We start from the raw sequence: 15,106 nt of genomic DNA, 5'->3' as shown, positions 1-15,106 counted from the left end.
TGTTGAAGGAAATCAGCTACATGGAGAGATGACATTAGAAGACGGACAGTCAAACCTTCATCCTGAAAAAAGGAGTCCTATCAAACGATTCCAGCTTGAAATAGACCCTTTTTAGAGGTGAATCAACCTTCAAGACTCTTTTCAGTTAAATCAGAATTGCAGATGGACAAGAGTGAGCGGCTGATAAAGTCCATCCTCCCTGCTCACGGCTGTGTTTTACCTTTCAGGAGGGGATTTGCCTCCCTGAGCTGTTGAGAAACTTAGTGCTAGATAGATGCTAACAATGTTTTAGCTGTATAGGCTGAGCTTTGCATACCCTCTTTACTGTGCACCCCGCTCCCCAAGGCAGGTTTGGAACTATCAGCCTGAGGAGTATAGTTTGGAACCATAGGAACGGCTTGATCAGATGAGATCATTGATCCACACAGTGTAGTATCCTGTCTCCTGCACAAGCTACTTAAGAGGTAGGTGCACAAATCAGCTTTCTTCCAACCCACCCATTTAATTAGCCATTTAATTGTCCTATACGCTAAGGCAGGGGAATATCCCTTTTCAAACCTCTGAATTTTATCTTTGGGTTGTTTTTGAACTCTTGATAGTGTAACTCTGGCCATTCTGGTTCACCATGTAAATGCTCGGTCCTTTGAAATCACGGTTTGATGCTCCTGGCTTGCATTCTGCAGACCAGGGCAGCATGGGGTGGGATCAAACAAAACACCCTTGCAGAGAATACACTGAATGGGCTTTCCAAATATTTTAATGTTCTGGTTCTCAAACATTTGTATTGGTGAGCCCTTTCACACAGCAAGCCTCTGAGTGCGACCCCCCTTATAAATTAAAATAACATTTCAAAAAAATTTAACACTATTATAAATGTTGGAGGCAAAGCGGGGTTTGGGGGTGGAAGCTGACAGCTCACAATACCCCACATAATAACCTCATGACCCCCTGAGGGGTCATGACCTGCAGTTTGAGAACCCCTGTTCTAGAACATGACAAATTCATGCAGCTCCATGAAGCTGACCAATTTTCTTAAAGCCAGCACAAAAATAAAATAAAAGATTGTTGTTATAGAATCATAGAATCATAGACTTTAAGGTCAGAAGGGACCGTTATGATCGTCTAGTCTGACCTCCTGCACAACGCAGGCCATGGAATCTCACCCACCAACTCCTGTAACAAACCCCTAACTTATGTACTGAGCTTAAATAATTCCTCTCCCTCTCTGGAATTTATCCCTCTGATATATTTATAGATAGCAGTCATATCCCCTCTCAGCCTTCTTTGAGTTAGGCTAAACAAGCCAAGCTCATTGAGTCTCCTTTCATAGGACAGGTTTTCCATTCCTCGGATCATCCTAGTAGCCCTTCTCTGTACCTGTTCCAGTTTGAGTTCATCCTTCTTAACCATGGGAGACCAGAACTACACACAGTATTCCAGATGAGGTCTCACCAGTACCTTGTATAAAGGTAACGGTATAATGGTACAACTAACACCCCCTTAGCTCTACTGGAAACACCTCGCCTGATGCATCCCAAGACCACATTAGCTTTTTTCATGGCCACATCACATTGGCGGCTCATAGTCATCCTGTGATCAACCAATACTCCGAGGTCCTTCTCCTCCTCTGTTACTTCCAAGTGATGCGTCTCCCGTTTGTAACAGAAATTCTTGTTATTAATCCCTAAATGCATGACCTTGCACTTTTCATGATTAAATTTCATCCTATTACTATTATGCCAGTTTAAAAGGTCATCCAGATCTTCCTGTATGATATCCCGATCCCTCTTTGTATTGGCAATACCTCCCAGCTTCGTGTCATCCGCAAACTTTATTAGCACATTCCCACTTTCTGTGCCAAGGTCAGTAATAAAAAGGACTTCCGGTGCTTTCCATGCAGTTCTTCACGCTGATATAACCTGTACTTCTTTACCAGATGAATATCTAGCCTGATATTTGGTGTCAAAAACTCAGCGTCCATCTAGAACGACAGTGTCTTTAAGCTGCTGTTCTTGGAGATCAAAAATCTGTTACAGACATTGAGTTGTCTGTCAGTTTACAGCTTGGGTTGCATTCCTCTAGTGACCAGCAGAAGACATTAAAAAAAAGAAACTTATGGCATTAATTGCTGCTGGTGAGTTAATCTTCACATGTATTTTATGTTCTCTTTCAGGGGATGTGGGATTTTCTTTAACTACTACCTATGGCCAGTGCAGTCTGGAGCAATAAAACGGCTACAGAATTCATTCTACTGGGATTTGGGGATCTCCCAGAGCTGCAAATTCTTCTCTTTCTTCTTTTTTCAGTGATCTACATTTTGAGCATGGTAGGGAACATCCTCATCATTACACTCATTGTAACTGATCAGCACTTGCACACTCCCATGTATTTCTTCCTGGGGAACTTGTCCTGCTTGGAGACCTGCTACACCTCCACCATCCTGCCCAGGCTGCTGGCCAGTCTCCTGACGGGGGACAGAACCATTTCTGTCCAGCGCTGCCTCACACAATATTATTTGTTTGGTTTATTTGGAGCCACAGAATGTTATCTCTTAGCTGCAATGTCTTATGATCGGTATTTAGCAATATGCAAACCACTGTACTATGGAGCCCATATGAATGGCAGATTCTGTGTCCTGCTAGCAGCTGGGTCTTGGATAAATGGGTTTTTGCCTGTTACCATAATAACTTCTTTGATGTCACAACTGCCTTTCTGTGGCCCCGGTAAGATTGATCACTTCTTTTGTGACTTAACCCCAGTGATAGATCTCTCCTGCAGCGACACCCGTCTGATAAAACTTTTGGGTGTTGTCCTGTCGGGTGTATGTTCACTGCCCCCATCTCTACTAACTGTAACATCTTACATTTGTATCATCACCTCCATCCTGAGAATCCCTTCCACCACCGGGCGGCAAAAGGCCTTTTCCATCTGCTCCTCTCACCTCATTGTGATTACAACTTTCTATGGGACCCTGATCATTGTTTATCTCCTCCCCAAAACTAAGACACTACAAGACCTGAACAAAGTGTTCTCCATCTTCTACACCATCCTGACGCCCCTGCTCAATCCATTCATCTACAGCCTGAGGAACAAGGAGGTAAAAAAGGCCCTAAGAAAAGCAGTCAGTAAATTTACAGCTTTCACAAGAATTTAGAGACTGTTCGGTCATTGTTTTAGCTGTCAGTGAAATGGCAATAAACTGAGGAGTGGGAAATGTGGGAAATGGATCTTTCTCTTTGGTGTTGTGTGGTCATTTCTTCAGAATAGCTAGTGATGACTTGTGGCAAAGAAGAAGGGAGTTGCTAACTGGATAGAGTGAGATCATCAAGACTTCTCCAGGGTCAAAAATATTGGGTGATATCCTGGCCCTGCCGAAATGAATAGCAAAACTGCCATTGACTTCAATGGAGCAGGATTTCACCTATTAAAATAACATGCAATTCAAATATAATTTACCCATTGTACCCACTTTATATAATAATTGTTGTCCACAGTACAAAGAGGCTTAGAAGCATTCGATTTTAATCTGTAAATATCAGTACGTGTTGATTTCACCGTGCACACTCAAACTGACGAAAAAAATATTTCCGTAGAAAATTATAGAAAGCTACAGACCGGCAAAGAAAGAAAAATGCAGCTTGAGAACATACTACAATTTGATTTAAGGCTGTTTACTTTGTATGTTTTTGCATGTGCTGGAGACAATTTGTGTTTTAGCAGTTATAAAGTTTTAACTTTTTCAGTCTCAGTGTCTAGAGTCATTCAATAATTATTGTCTGGTTTTGTTCAGCCTAAAACTCATCATGAACATGGGTTAGTGTACTCACCGGGGATGTGGGAGGCCCAGGGTCATTCCCCACTCTGCCTGATGCAGATAATGGATTTGAACTTGGACTCCCATCTCTCAGGTGAGTGGTTAGGGTGCTGCTTAGGGGGCTTGGGGTGGGGACAAGAGGCAGGATGTGTCCCCATCTCTCCTGTCAAAACTCTTCCACTTTGTTAAAATAATTAAATAATCATTGGACCAGGGACTTACCTGTGGTTTTCCCACCTCCCAGGTGAATGCGCTAACTACCAGGTTATGAATCCACACACTCTCTCTTTGGCCCAATGACCATTCAAATGGTCTCTCATCACAGAGCACAGAGATCTGAAACCAGCCAGAGAAACACCTGGAGATTTCTTCCTCTGGAGGGGGAGTCCCCAGCCAGGGCAATGTTGATGGGTTGTCTGACAGGGACAACAACCAAGTGCTATCACCAGTCCTGAGCAGTGTAGCTAGGTCAACCTAACTCTTAGGTGCAAACCTGAGGCCCATGGTCCATGCAGAAAAGATCTCTCTTTCTCTCTCTTTCTGAACTATGTTATTATCTCAAGGGTATTCCTGACAGAGTTACTGACTGAGGGATCGCGGGGGAAGAAATGCGTTTGGAAGAGGGATCTGAAGGAGGGGAGAGAGTTTGCCTGGGCCCCAGGACAAGGGATGCCCATTTAGATGGAGGCTGCTGCATGGCAAAAGTCACTAGTCGGGAAAGGAAACAAAGCTGATGTAGCAGCAGCGGAAAGTGCTGTCCGAAGAGGAGAGAGATGAGCAGCCAGGTAGACGTCAGGCAGTAAAAGGAGGGGGCAGTGGAGTGCTGCTGACATTTTACCTGGGGCTCCTGCAGAGCCGCTCCTCATTAACTTCTGGAGCTGATAGTGAATTCAGAGGAGACAGATGAGATATCCTCCTATTTGTTAACCACCTTGTTACTCGCACGGCTCTAACCTGGGATTTTCATAGGAGGGGGACTGAAAATCCCAGACTGAGAGGCGAAAGGGGAAACAGAGACCCAACATCAGATAGCAGAGCTGGGAACAGAACGCAGCTCTCCGGATATCCAAGCCAGTGCTGGTTTGCAAGGACCATGTGGCCACACATTTGAAATGTGTCTTCAAGCCCATTAGTAGGTAGTGTCCCTAGGTGACCACACGTCTGTTAAGAACAAATCCTTGGGAATAGTGCTGTCTCGTTGCTGAAATGGAAGCAGAATGCTTTTAGTTCGTGGCATATCCCCTTGTTTAACTTGGGCCATTTGAAATGGGGTGGGTGGGTGTGTTGGCAAAAGCAGTATCCCCCGGCAGGGATGCCGAAGAGTTCCTTGGTTATAGTGGGTTATACTGGGAAGGGAGAGAGCTGAACTCAAACTCTTCTTCAGTAGCTGTCACTGAAATGCAGAGACAACTAAAAGGGAAGAGTGGGTGACACGAGGTTGCAGGTTGTCATGTCCTAGTGCCTGAATGAGAAGATGCTGGAGATGAGAGGTTTAAAAATCTGTGGAGAAAGCAAGTACCAACAGAAGAGCCCCTCCCATAAACAGAGGGGAATCAAACTGCTAGCTTAGGAGTTTCTAAAACAAAATCTAGAGGGATATTATTTAAATTAGGAATGGAGAGAAAGCTGCCAGGGAGAGAAGCCAATCAAAGCTGTGCATTAAGAAGAACGAAGATATCTGATATGTGGCTGGACTGCATACAAGATACATAGTCGACTCCTTGATGAAAACAAGATATTCTGCTATGCGACTGGAGGAGAGTCGCAAATAGAGTGAGCTGCTTGGGAACTGTCCATCACAATGCTTTTTCAACAGGAAATGCAGTTTGGCTATGTCAAGGTTCCTTCCCCACTCTGAACTCTAGGGTACAAATGTGGGGACCTGCATGAAAACCCCCCAAGCTTACTTTTACCAGCTTAGGTTAAAACTTCCCCAAGGTACAAACTATTTTACCCTTTGCCCTTGCACTTCCACTGCCACCACCAAATGTTTATCTGGGTTTATTGGGAAAATGTTGTTTGGAAACGTCTTTCCCCCCAAAATCCTCTCAACCCTTGCACCCCACTTCCTGGGGAAGGTTTGGTAAAAATCCTCACCAATTTGCATAGGTGACCACAGACCCAAACCCTTGGATCTTAGAACAATAAAAAAAGCATTCAGTTCTTGAAAAGAAACATTTTAATAGAAGAAACAGTAAAAAGAATCACCTCTGTAAAATCAGGATGGTAAATACCTTACAGGGTAATTAGATTCAAACCATAGAGAATCTCTCTAGGCAAAACCTTAAGTTACAAAAAGACACACAGACAGGAATATCCATTCTATTCAGCACAACTTATTTTCTCAGCCATTTAAAGAAATCATAATCTAACGCATATCTAGCTAGATTACTTACTAAGTTCTAAGACTCCATTCCTGTTCTGTCCCCGGCAAAAGCATCACACACACAGATCCAGACCCTTTGTTTTTCTCCCTCCTCCCAGCTTTTGAAAGTATCTTATCTCCTCATTGGTCATTTTGGTCAGGTGCCAGCGAGGTCATCCTAGCTTCTTAACCCTTTACAGGTGAAAGGATTTTTCCTCTGGCCAGGAGGGATTTTAAAGGTGTTTACCCTTCCCTTTATAATTTTGACACGCCCCCCCAAATCACAGCTAGGGTGAAACGCTGGCTGGGATTTCTTCCTGGAGCTCTAGGAAAAAACAGAGTTAATAAGACACATGCACCTCTAAATATACTACCAAGTACATAAAGACTAATAATATTTTCCACATCTCAAGGACAATTTTCACTAGTTGATTCTGGGAAACTTTCACGGGAGAGTGCATCAGCCACTTTGTTAGAAGCTCCTGAGATGTGTTGGATGTCGAAATCAAAATCCTGGAGAGCTAAACTCCACCAAATAAGTTTTTTGTTATTTCCCATGGCGGTATGAAGCCACCGTAGCACAGCATGGTCGGTTTGCAGGTGGAAACGCCATCCCCAAACATATGGGCGTAGCTTTTCCAGAGCGTAGACAATGGCATAACATTCTTTTTCACTGACTGACCAGTTGCTTTCCTTCTCAGACAGTTTTTTGCTGAGAAACACTACAGGGTGGAATTCTTGATCTGGTCCTTCCTGCATTAAAACTGCTCCCACACCACGCTCGGACGCATCTGTGGTGACTAGGAATGGTTTGTCAAAGTCTGGGGCCCTTAGTACAGTGTCAGACATGAGTGATGCTTTAAGCTGGTTAAAGGCCTTCTGACACTCTTCAGTCCACTGAATGGCATTTGGCTGTTTCTTTTTGGTTAGGTCTGTCAGTGGGGCGGCAATTTGGCTGTATTGCGGTACAAATCGTCTGTAATAACCGGCCAAGCCTAAGAAGGATTGAACCTGTTTCTTTGACCTTGGGACAGGCCACTTTTGGATAGCATCCACTTTGGCCTGTAGGGGGTTGATAGTTCCTTGACCCACCTGGTGTCCAAGGTAAGCCACTCTGTTTAGGCCTTTTTGACACTTCTTAGCCTTAACAGTTAGTCCTGCCTCCCTTATGCGCTCGAAGACTTTTTGTAGATGTTCCAGGTGTTCTGCCCAGGAATCCAAAAATATGGCCACATCATCAAGGTAGGCGACAGCATATTCTCCCAACCCTGCTAGGAGACCATCTACAAGTCTTTGGAAGGTGGCGGGTGCATTTTGCAGCCCGAAAGGGAGTACATTAAATTCATACAGCCCAACATGGGTGGTGAAGGCTGACCTTTCCTTGGCAGATTCATCTAGAGGTACGTGCCAGTACTCCTTGGTTAAGTCCAAGGTAGAGATGAACTGGGCCCGTCCCAGTTTCTCTAATAGTTCATCTATGCGTGGCATTGGATAGTTGTCTGGGCAAGTTACAGCATTTAGCTTATGGTATTCCACGCAAAAACGTATCTCCCCATCTGGTTTGGGAACTAGAACCACTGGAGATACCCATGCACTTCCAGAGGGGTGGATCACACCCATCTGTAACATATCCTGGATCTCCCGGTCTATAGCAGTTTTAGCTTGAGGAGACACCTGGTAAGGTTGGACTTTAATTGGGTGAGCATTACCTGTGTCAATGGAGTGGTACACCCGTTCAGTCAGTCCTGGGTGAGAACGTCGGCGCGTAGCTAGCGCACAGCTCCTTGATCTACTCTCGCTGCATATGTCCACGGGTCATGGAGAGGTTCACTTCTTCCACACCACCAGCACTTTTCCCTTCGTAGTAGACACCTTCAGGCCACTCAGCTTCGTCTCCTCCCTGGGCTGTAAACTGACAAACCTTTAATTCTCTGGAATAAAAGGGCTTTAGAGAATTAATATGGTACACCTTAGGCTTTCGGTTGGAGGTGGGGAATGCTATGAGATAATTAACAGCTCCCAGGCGCTCCTGGACCGTGAATGGCCCTTCCCATGAGGCTTCCATTTTATGGGCCTGGAGCGCCTTTCAGACCATGATCTGGTCTCCTACTTTGAAGGAACGCTCTCTGGCATGTTTATCATAACAGGCTTTTTGCTCTTTTTGAGCATCCTGTAGGTTTTCTTTAGCAAGGGCTAAAGAGGTTCGGAGGGTGTTTTGTATGTTGCTTACAAAGTCCAGAATGTTAGTTCCTGGAGAAGGTGTAAATCCCTCCCATTGCTGCTTCACCAACTGTAATGGCCCCTTAACCTCGCGGGCATACACAAGTTCAAATGGTGAAGACCCTAAACTGGGATGTGGTACAGCTCTGTAGGCAAAGTGTAACTCCTGCAACACTAGGTCCCAATCACTGGAGTGCTCATTTACGAATTTACGTATCATGGCCCCCAAAGTTCCATTAAACTTCTCCACCATGCCATTTATTTGATGGTGGTAAGAAGTGGCGACCAACAGATTTACCCCATGAGCTTCCCAAAGGTTTTCCATAGTTCCTGCCAGGAAATTAGTCCCTGCATCTGTGAGGATGTCGGTGGGCCAACTTACCCTGGCAAAAATGTCTGCTAGTGCCTGGCACACACTTTTAGCACTTGTGTTGCTTAGAGCTACTGCTTCCGGCCATCGGGTGGCAAAATCCTTGAAAGTCAGTATGTACTGCTTTCCTCTGGGTGTCTTTTTCGGAAAAGGACCCAGAATATCCACAGCTACTCGCTGAAGTGGAACTTCAATGATGGGGAGTGGCTGGAGAGGGGCTTTGACCTGGTCTTGGGGTTTTCCCACTCTTTGGCATACTTCACAAGACCGGACATAGGTAGAAACATCCTTGCCCTTTCCCTCCTAGTGGAATGACCCCCCCCCCAGAAGGTCTTTGGTCCTGTTCACCCCAGCATGGACACTAGGATGATCGTGGGCTAAGCTCAAGAGCTTGACCCAGTACTTAGTTGGAACTACCAACTGTCTCTGAGGATGCCAGTCTTCCTGGTGTCCACCAGAAAGAGTTTCCTTGTATAAAAGTCCTCTTTCTACAACAAACCTGGATCGATTAGAAGAGCTGAGAGGTGGGGGGTTGCTCCGTGCCGCCGTCCAAGCTCTCTGGAGGCTTTCATCTGCTTCCTGTTCAGTCTGGAACTGTTCCAGACTGGAGCTGGAGACATCAGTTCCTCATTGGATTGTGGACCTAGGCTTGGTCCTCTGGAAGCGATGTAGGGGATGGGGCTATTTCCGTTGACTGTGAATCACTCTCCGCTGGAACACTATGTTGGGGTTCAGGCTCCGGCTGAGCCTCTTGTGTAGGGTTATGGGCTGTTGCCGGTTCAGGTTCGGTGGGGCCCTCGGGGGTGTTGAGGTTGCAAGTTCTGGATTCAGTGCTGGCAATGGGTCTGGTGCTGGTTGTTCCGCTGGTTCCGGTTCTGGGACTGGTTCCGTCTGGGTCTCTGGGACTGGATCCACTATTGCTGTTGCAGACATGGACCCGGGGTCCAGGTCCATCACCTCTGATCGGGTCCTGGTAGAAGTTTCCAGAACAGAGCTAGACTTGAAGGCTGGTTTAGTCTGGCTGCGGGTGACTGTTCCCACCCTCTTGGCCTGCTTCACATGATTGGCCAAGTCTTCCCCCAACAGCATGGGGATGGGATAATCATCATAGACTGCAAAAGCCCACATTCCTGACCAGCCCTGGTACTGGACAGGCAACTTGGCTGTAGGCAAATTGAAAGAGTTGGACTTGAAGGGTTGAATTGTCACTTGGATCTCTGGGTTGATTAAATTGGGGTCCACTAAGGAAGCATGGATAGCTGACACTTGTGCTCCGGTGTCCCTCCAGGCGCTGACCTTCTTCCCACCCACACTCACAGTTTCCCTCCGCTCCAAGGGTATCTGGGAGGTATCTGGGCCTGAGGCCCTCTGATCCGGTGCAATGAACTGTAATCTGTTGGGGTTCTTGGGGCAGTTGGCCTTTACATGCCCCAGCTCATTACATTTAAAACATCGTCCAGCTGACGGGTCACTGGGGCGAGGTGGGTTGCTGGAGAACAGTGTGGTGGGACGATAAGGTGGCTGGAGGGTTCCTTGGGGGGTAGGTGGAGCCTTGGGCGGCCCCCGGTAATAGGGTGTGGTCTGAGGTTGTCCCTTCTGGTATCCGCTCCAATTTTCTCTTCTCTGCCACCTCCACCCATTTGGCTCCAATCTCCCCCACCTCGATTACTGTTTTGGGTTTCCCATCTAGGATGTATCTTTCTATTTCCTCAGGAACACCCTCTAAGAACTGTTCCATTTGCATTAGGAAGGGCAAATTTACTGGAGATTCAACACTTGCTCCTGATATCCAGGCATCCCAATGTTTCACAATGTGGTAGGCATGTCGGGTAAATGACACGTCTGGTTGCCACCTTAGGCCTCTGAATCGCCGACGAGAATGCTCAGGTGTTAGCCCCATTCTGACTCTCACCTTGGTTTTAAACAGTTCACACTGGTTCATTTGTGCCTTAGGCATTTCAGCCGCCACCTCAGCTAAGGGTCCACTGAGCTGCGGCCTCAGCTCTACCATGTATTGGTCGGTAGAGATGCTGTACCCAAGGCAGGCCCTTTCGAAGTTTTCTAAGAAGGCCTCAGTATCATCGCCTGCCTTGTAGGTGGGGAACTTTCTGGGATGAGAAGTGGTACCTGGAGAAGGATTGCTAGGGTTTGTTGGTATATTCTGCTGAGCCCTTGCCTTCTCCATCTCCAGGTCATGCTTCCTCTCTTTTTCCTTCTCCTCCAGTTCTTTGGCCCTTGCCTCCATAGCTCTCCTGTGACCAGCCGCTTGGTGTTGTTCTGCCTCTTTCGCTGCCTCCCTTTCTTTGTCCTTTGCCTCCATTTCTCTCCTGTGAGCAGCTTCTAGGGCTTTTTCAGCTTCTTTCACTGCCTCCAGTTTGGCTAACTCCAATTTGTGTAGTGCCTTGGTCTCTGTCATCTTTACCTCTCTGTTTTTAACTAACTTTACACCTGAGGGTTAGAAATAAAATGAACAAAACTTGACTTGTAAAATTTTTCTGTGCTGTAATAGGATACCTATATTCTCTCATAGTGATTGTCAACCTACAGAAAAATTAAAAAAAAAATAAAAAAACCTTAACACCTTTGTCTCCAGGCAAATAGTCAGAAAACCCCTCTAGTTACTTTTAGGTAAAAAAAAAAAAAAAAACTTCAGGTCTGTGAAGACTTGTGAATTTCCCTGCAGGAGGTTAACACTGCAGCTCACAAAAAGACAATTCCCTTTTGTCTCTGTTTTGGCCCCAAAACAAAGCAAAAAACCTCCAACTATTTGCAGTTGGAAACCTGCTTTCCAGCAGCCCAAAGGAAAAAAAATTTTCCTTTTCAAATCTGTGCTCCTTGTTCAAAAAAAAAATCAAAATCCTAAACAAAACAAAAACTAACACCTTTGTCTCCAGGCAAATAGGTAGAAAACCCCTCTGGTTGCTCTTAAGAAAAAAAACAACTTCAGGTCTGTGAAGAATTGTGAATTTCCCTGCAGGAGGTTAACTACTCTGCCTTTAGGTAGAGAAAACTGCAGTTCCCTTTTATCTCTGCTCTGGCCCCAAAGCAAAGGAAAAAAAAAAAAAGTCCAACTATTGCCAGTTGGAGACCTGCTTTCTAGCAGCCCAAAGGATTTTAAAAATTTCCTTTTAAAATCTGTTTTTCTGGTTCAAAAAATCTCAAATTGATCTCAAAATGATTTCAAGTTAATCCCACCGCTCTGCCACCAAGTCAAGGTTCCTTCCCCACTCTGAACTCTAGTGTAAGGATGTGGTGACCTGCATGAAAACCCACCAAGCTTACTTTAACCAGCTTAGGTTAAAACTTCCCCAAGGTACAAACTATTTTACCCTTTGCCCTTGCACTTCCACTGCCACCACCAAATGTTTATCTGGGTTTATTGGGAAAACGTTGATTGGAAACTTCTTTCCCCCCAAACCCTCCCAACCCTTGCACCCCACTTCCTGGGGAAGGTTTGGTAAAAATCCTCACCAATTTGCATAGGTGACCACAGACCCAAACCCTTGGATCTTAGAACAATGAAAAAAGCATTCCGTTCCTGAAAAGAAACATTTTAATAGAAGAAACAGTAAAAAGAATCACCTCTGTAAAATCAGGATGGTAAATACCTTACAGAGTAATTAGATTCAAAACATAGAGAATCCCTCTAGGCAAAACCTTAAGTTACAAAAAAGACACAAAAACAGGAATATTCATTCTATTCAGCACAACTTAATTTCTCAGCCATTTAAAGAAATCAGAATCTAACGCATATCTAGCTAGATTACTTACTAAGTTCTAAGACTCCATTCCTGCTCTGTCCCTGGCGAAAGCATCACACAGACAGACCCAGACCCTTTGTTTTTTTCCCTCCTCCCAGCTTTTGGAAGTATCTTGTCTCCTCATTGATCGTTTTGGTAAGGTGCCAGCGAGGTTATCCTAGCTACTTAACCCTACAGGTGAAAGGGTTTTTCCTCTGGCCAGGAGGGATTTTAAAGGTGTTTACCCTTCCCTTTATATTTATGATAGGCTGAATCAACATTTTCCACAGGAAGTTCAACCAAACAGTTTCAGGGGTTTTTTCCTGAGGGAGAATTGGAAAGAAATATTTTATTCTGGATCAGGAGGATTTGAAATGAAAATGGCAGTTTGTCCAATCCAGACACAGCATTTTATTGCAGGGCTGTTGGCCATCAATGGGCATCCAGCTGAGCTGCCACAACAATTCATGGGAGCCGCAGTTCAGGTGCCTCTCTCCTTCGTTCTCCTCTGGGGGCCGGGCTCCGGGCCTGGGCTCCAGTGAGTCTCCCATGATTCAGTGAGGACGCTCTTCTGCTGGCACTATTCAAACATACACACATTCCAAGGCCAGAAGGGACCACTGTGGTCATCTAGTCTGGCCTCCTGCATAACACAGGCCATAAAACTTCCCCCAAGTAATTCCTATTTGAATTAGAGCTCATCTTTTAACAAAAATCCCAATCTTGATTTTAAAATGTCAGTGATGGAGTATCCACCATGACCCTTGATAACTTCTTCCAATGGTGGTTTACCCTCACTGGTAAAAATGTACACCTTATTTCCAGTCTAAATTTGTTCAGCTTAAGTTTTCAGGCATTGGATCTTGTTAGCCGTTTGTCTGCTAGATTGAAGAGCCCATTCTGACGGGTTCCCCCCAGGGTGCCACCTAGAACTGGAGTACCACTGAGCCCTCCTGACTCACCAGCCTGGGCTCCCTTTACACTGTATTGCTGTGATAGGCCCTCAATCCCCCTCCAGCACACATACAGATAGATAGACATACACCCAACTGCAGCTACACACAGATGCTGAAATCAGCTCTGCATGGGAAGGCTCAGCTAAGGCACCTCCCAACTCCTAAGGCATGCACTCCCCTCTGGAGTGTAAACCCAACATGATACCATCTTGCACCGCACAGAGAACTGTACAGCATAAGCTCATGAAATTCACCCCTTCCCTCAATGTGGAGGAAGATATGCAACAGCTTTCTGGCCCCCAGTTATGATTTCCACACACTGGTTTTAGACAAAACAAAAACAAGTTTATTAACTACAAAAGGATAGATTTTAAGTGATTATAAGTGATAGCAAACAAATCAAAGCACATTACCTTAGTAAATAAACAAAACCATGTTGTAGGGAGAGTGAGGTACCATCATGATGTCATTTCTCCCCTTTTATATCTTCTTCCCACTTTCTGGAAAGCTCTTGTGCTGTGACCTGGGTCAAACAGTCCCCATTGTGTAGTGCTATCTCTGAGAGGTTTCTATTGTACACAGTTCCTGGGGTAATCCTTGTGTTTTTGTGCATTTATTAATCCATTAACATTGTTTGGCCTTTTTACTGTTGTACCTGAAAGTCTGCTTGTGGGTGTTTTCAACTTCAGAACATGTTTCAATAACACATACATAGCCAAACCTCATAATTTCATATATCACAATAACACATACAACCCAATGAGATATTAATGTCTAGCAGATCAAGACTTTTAGAATGATACCTCACAAGGCATACTTTGTGAAAAACATATCCTAATTACATGACGGTGGTGAATATTGGGGTCCCAGGGTGTCACACCCATTCTTGGGACATGTGTATATCTATATCTATATCTATATATCTCTCTATATATATAAATATACATATATCCATATATCCATGTAATGTGTTATAGGCCATCAAGGCATAGTATGGATGGAGTGTGTCTGACATAAATATGTGCATTGCGTGTTGGCAACTGAAGCAAGAACTTAAGATTTCAAGTGGGTAAGGACGATTTGTACAAAACAACTTTGTTATGTCCCTGGGAAATATATGAAGAATCAGCAAATAAGGAACAACACCAGCTGGATTGCTATAAAAAAATGTATAAGAATCGGAGGAAATGGCATGTCTTGGATCATGGTGGCCTGCCTGGAACTGAGTTGTGGGTGTGTCAGGGTTCCCTCCCCACTCTGAACTCTGGGGTGCAGATGTGGGGACCGGCATGAAAGACCTCCTACGCTTATATTCCACCAGCTTAGGTTAAAAACTTCCCCAAGGCACAAATTGTCCTTGTCCTTGGACAGTATTACTGCCACCACCAAGTGATTTAAACAAACATTCAGGGAGGGGCCACTTGGAGCCCTATCCCCACCAAAATATCCCCCCTAACCCCTTCACCCCCTTTCTTGGGGAGGCTTGAGAATAATATACCAACCAATAGGTTAACAAAGTGAGCACAGACCAAATCCCTGGTTTTTAGAACACTGAAAAGCAATCAGGTTCTTAAAAGACGAATTTTATTTTAAAAAAAGTGAAAGAATCACACCTGCAAAATCAGGATGGAAGATAACTTT

The 15,106-nt window shown here is 44.9% G+C and overlaps 1 protein-coding gene across 1 annotated transcript; it reads left to right on the top strand.

The window, feature by feature from the left end:
* The first annotated feature begins 2,203 nt into the window (after positions 1-2,203).
* LOC141997446 (olfactory receptor 11A1-like) lies at positions 2,204-3,154 on the top strand. The gene has a single exon (XM_074969828.1). It carries the CDS (start codon positions 2,204-2,206, stop codon positions 3,152-3,154), a length of 951 nt encoding a protein of 316 aa, XP_074825929.1.
* The last annotated feature ends 11,952 nt before the right edge of the window (positions 3,155-15,106 follow it).

This window comes from Natator depressus, chromosome 13, assembly GCF_965152275.1.
Source record: "Natator depressus isolate rNatDep1 chromosome 13, rNatDep2.hap1, whole genome shotgun sequence".
NCBI lineage: Eukaryota > Metazoa > Chordata > Testudines > Cheloniidae > Natator > Natator depressus.
Note: the sequence above shows the minus strand (reverse complement) of the source record. Positions and strands in the feature narration are given on the sequence as shown.

What these genes read in the sequence shown, in the direction of transcription:
- LOC141997446 (XM_074969828.1), top strand. Translation starts at nt 2,204, where the DNA reads ATGGCCAGTGCAGTCTGGAGCAATAAAACGGCTACAGAATTCATTCTA.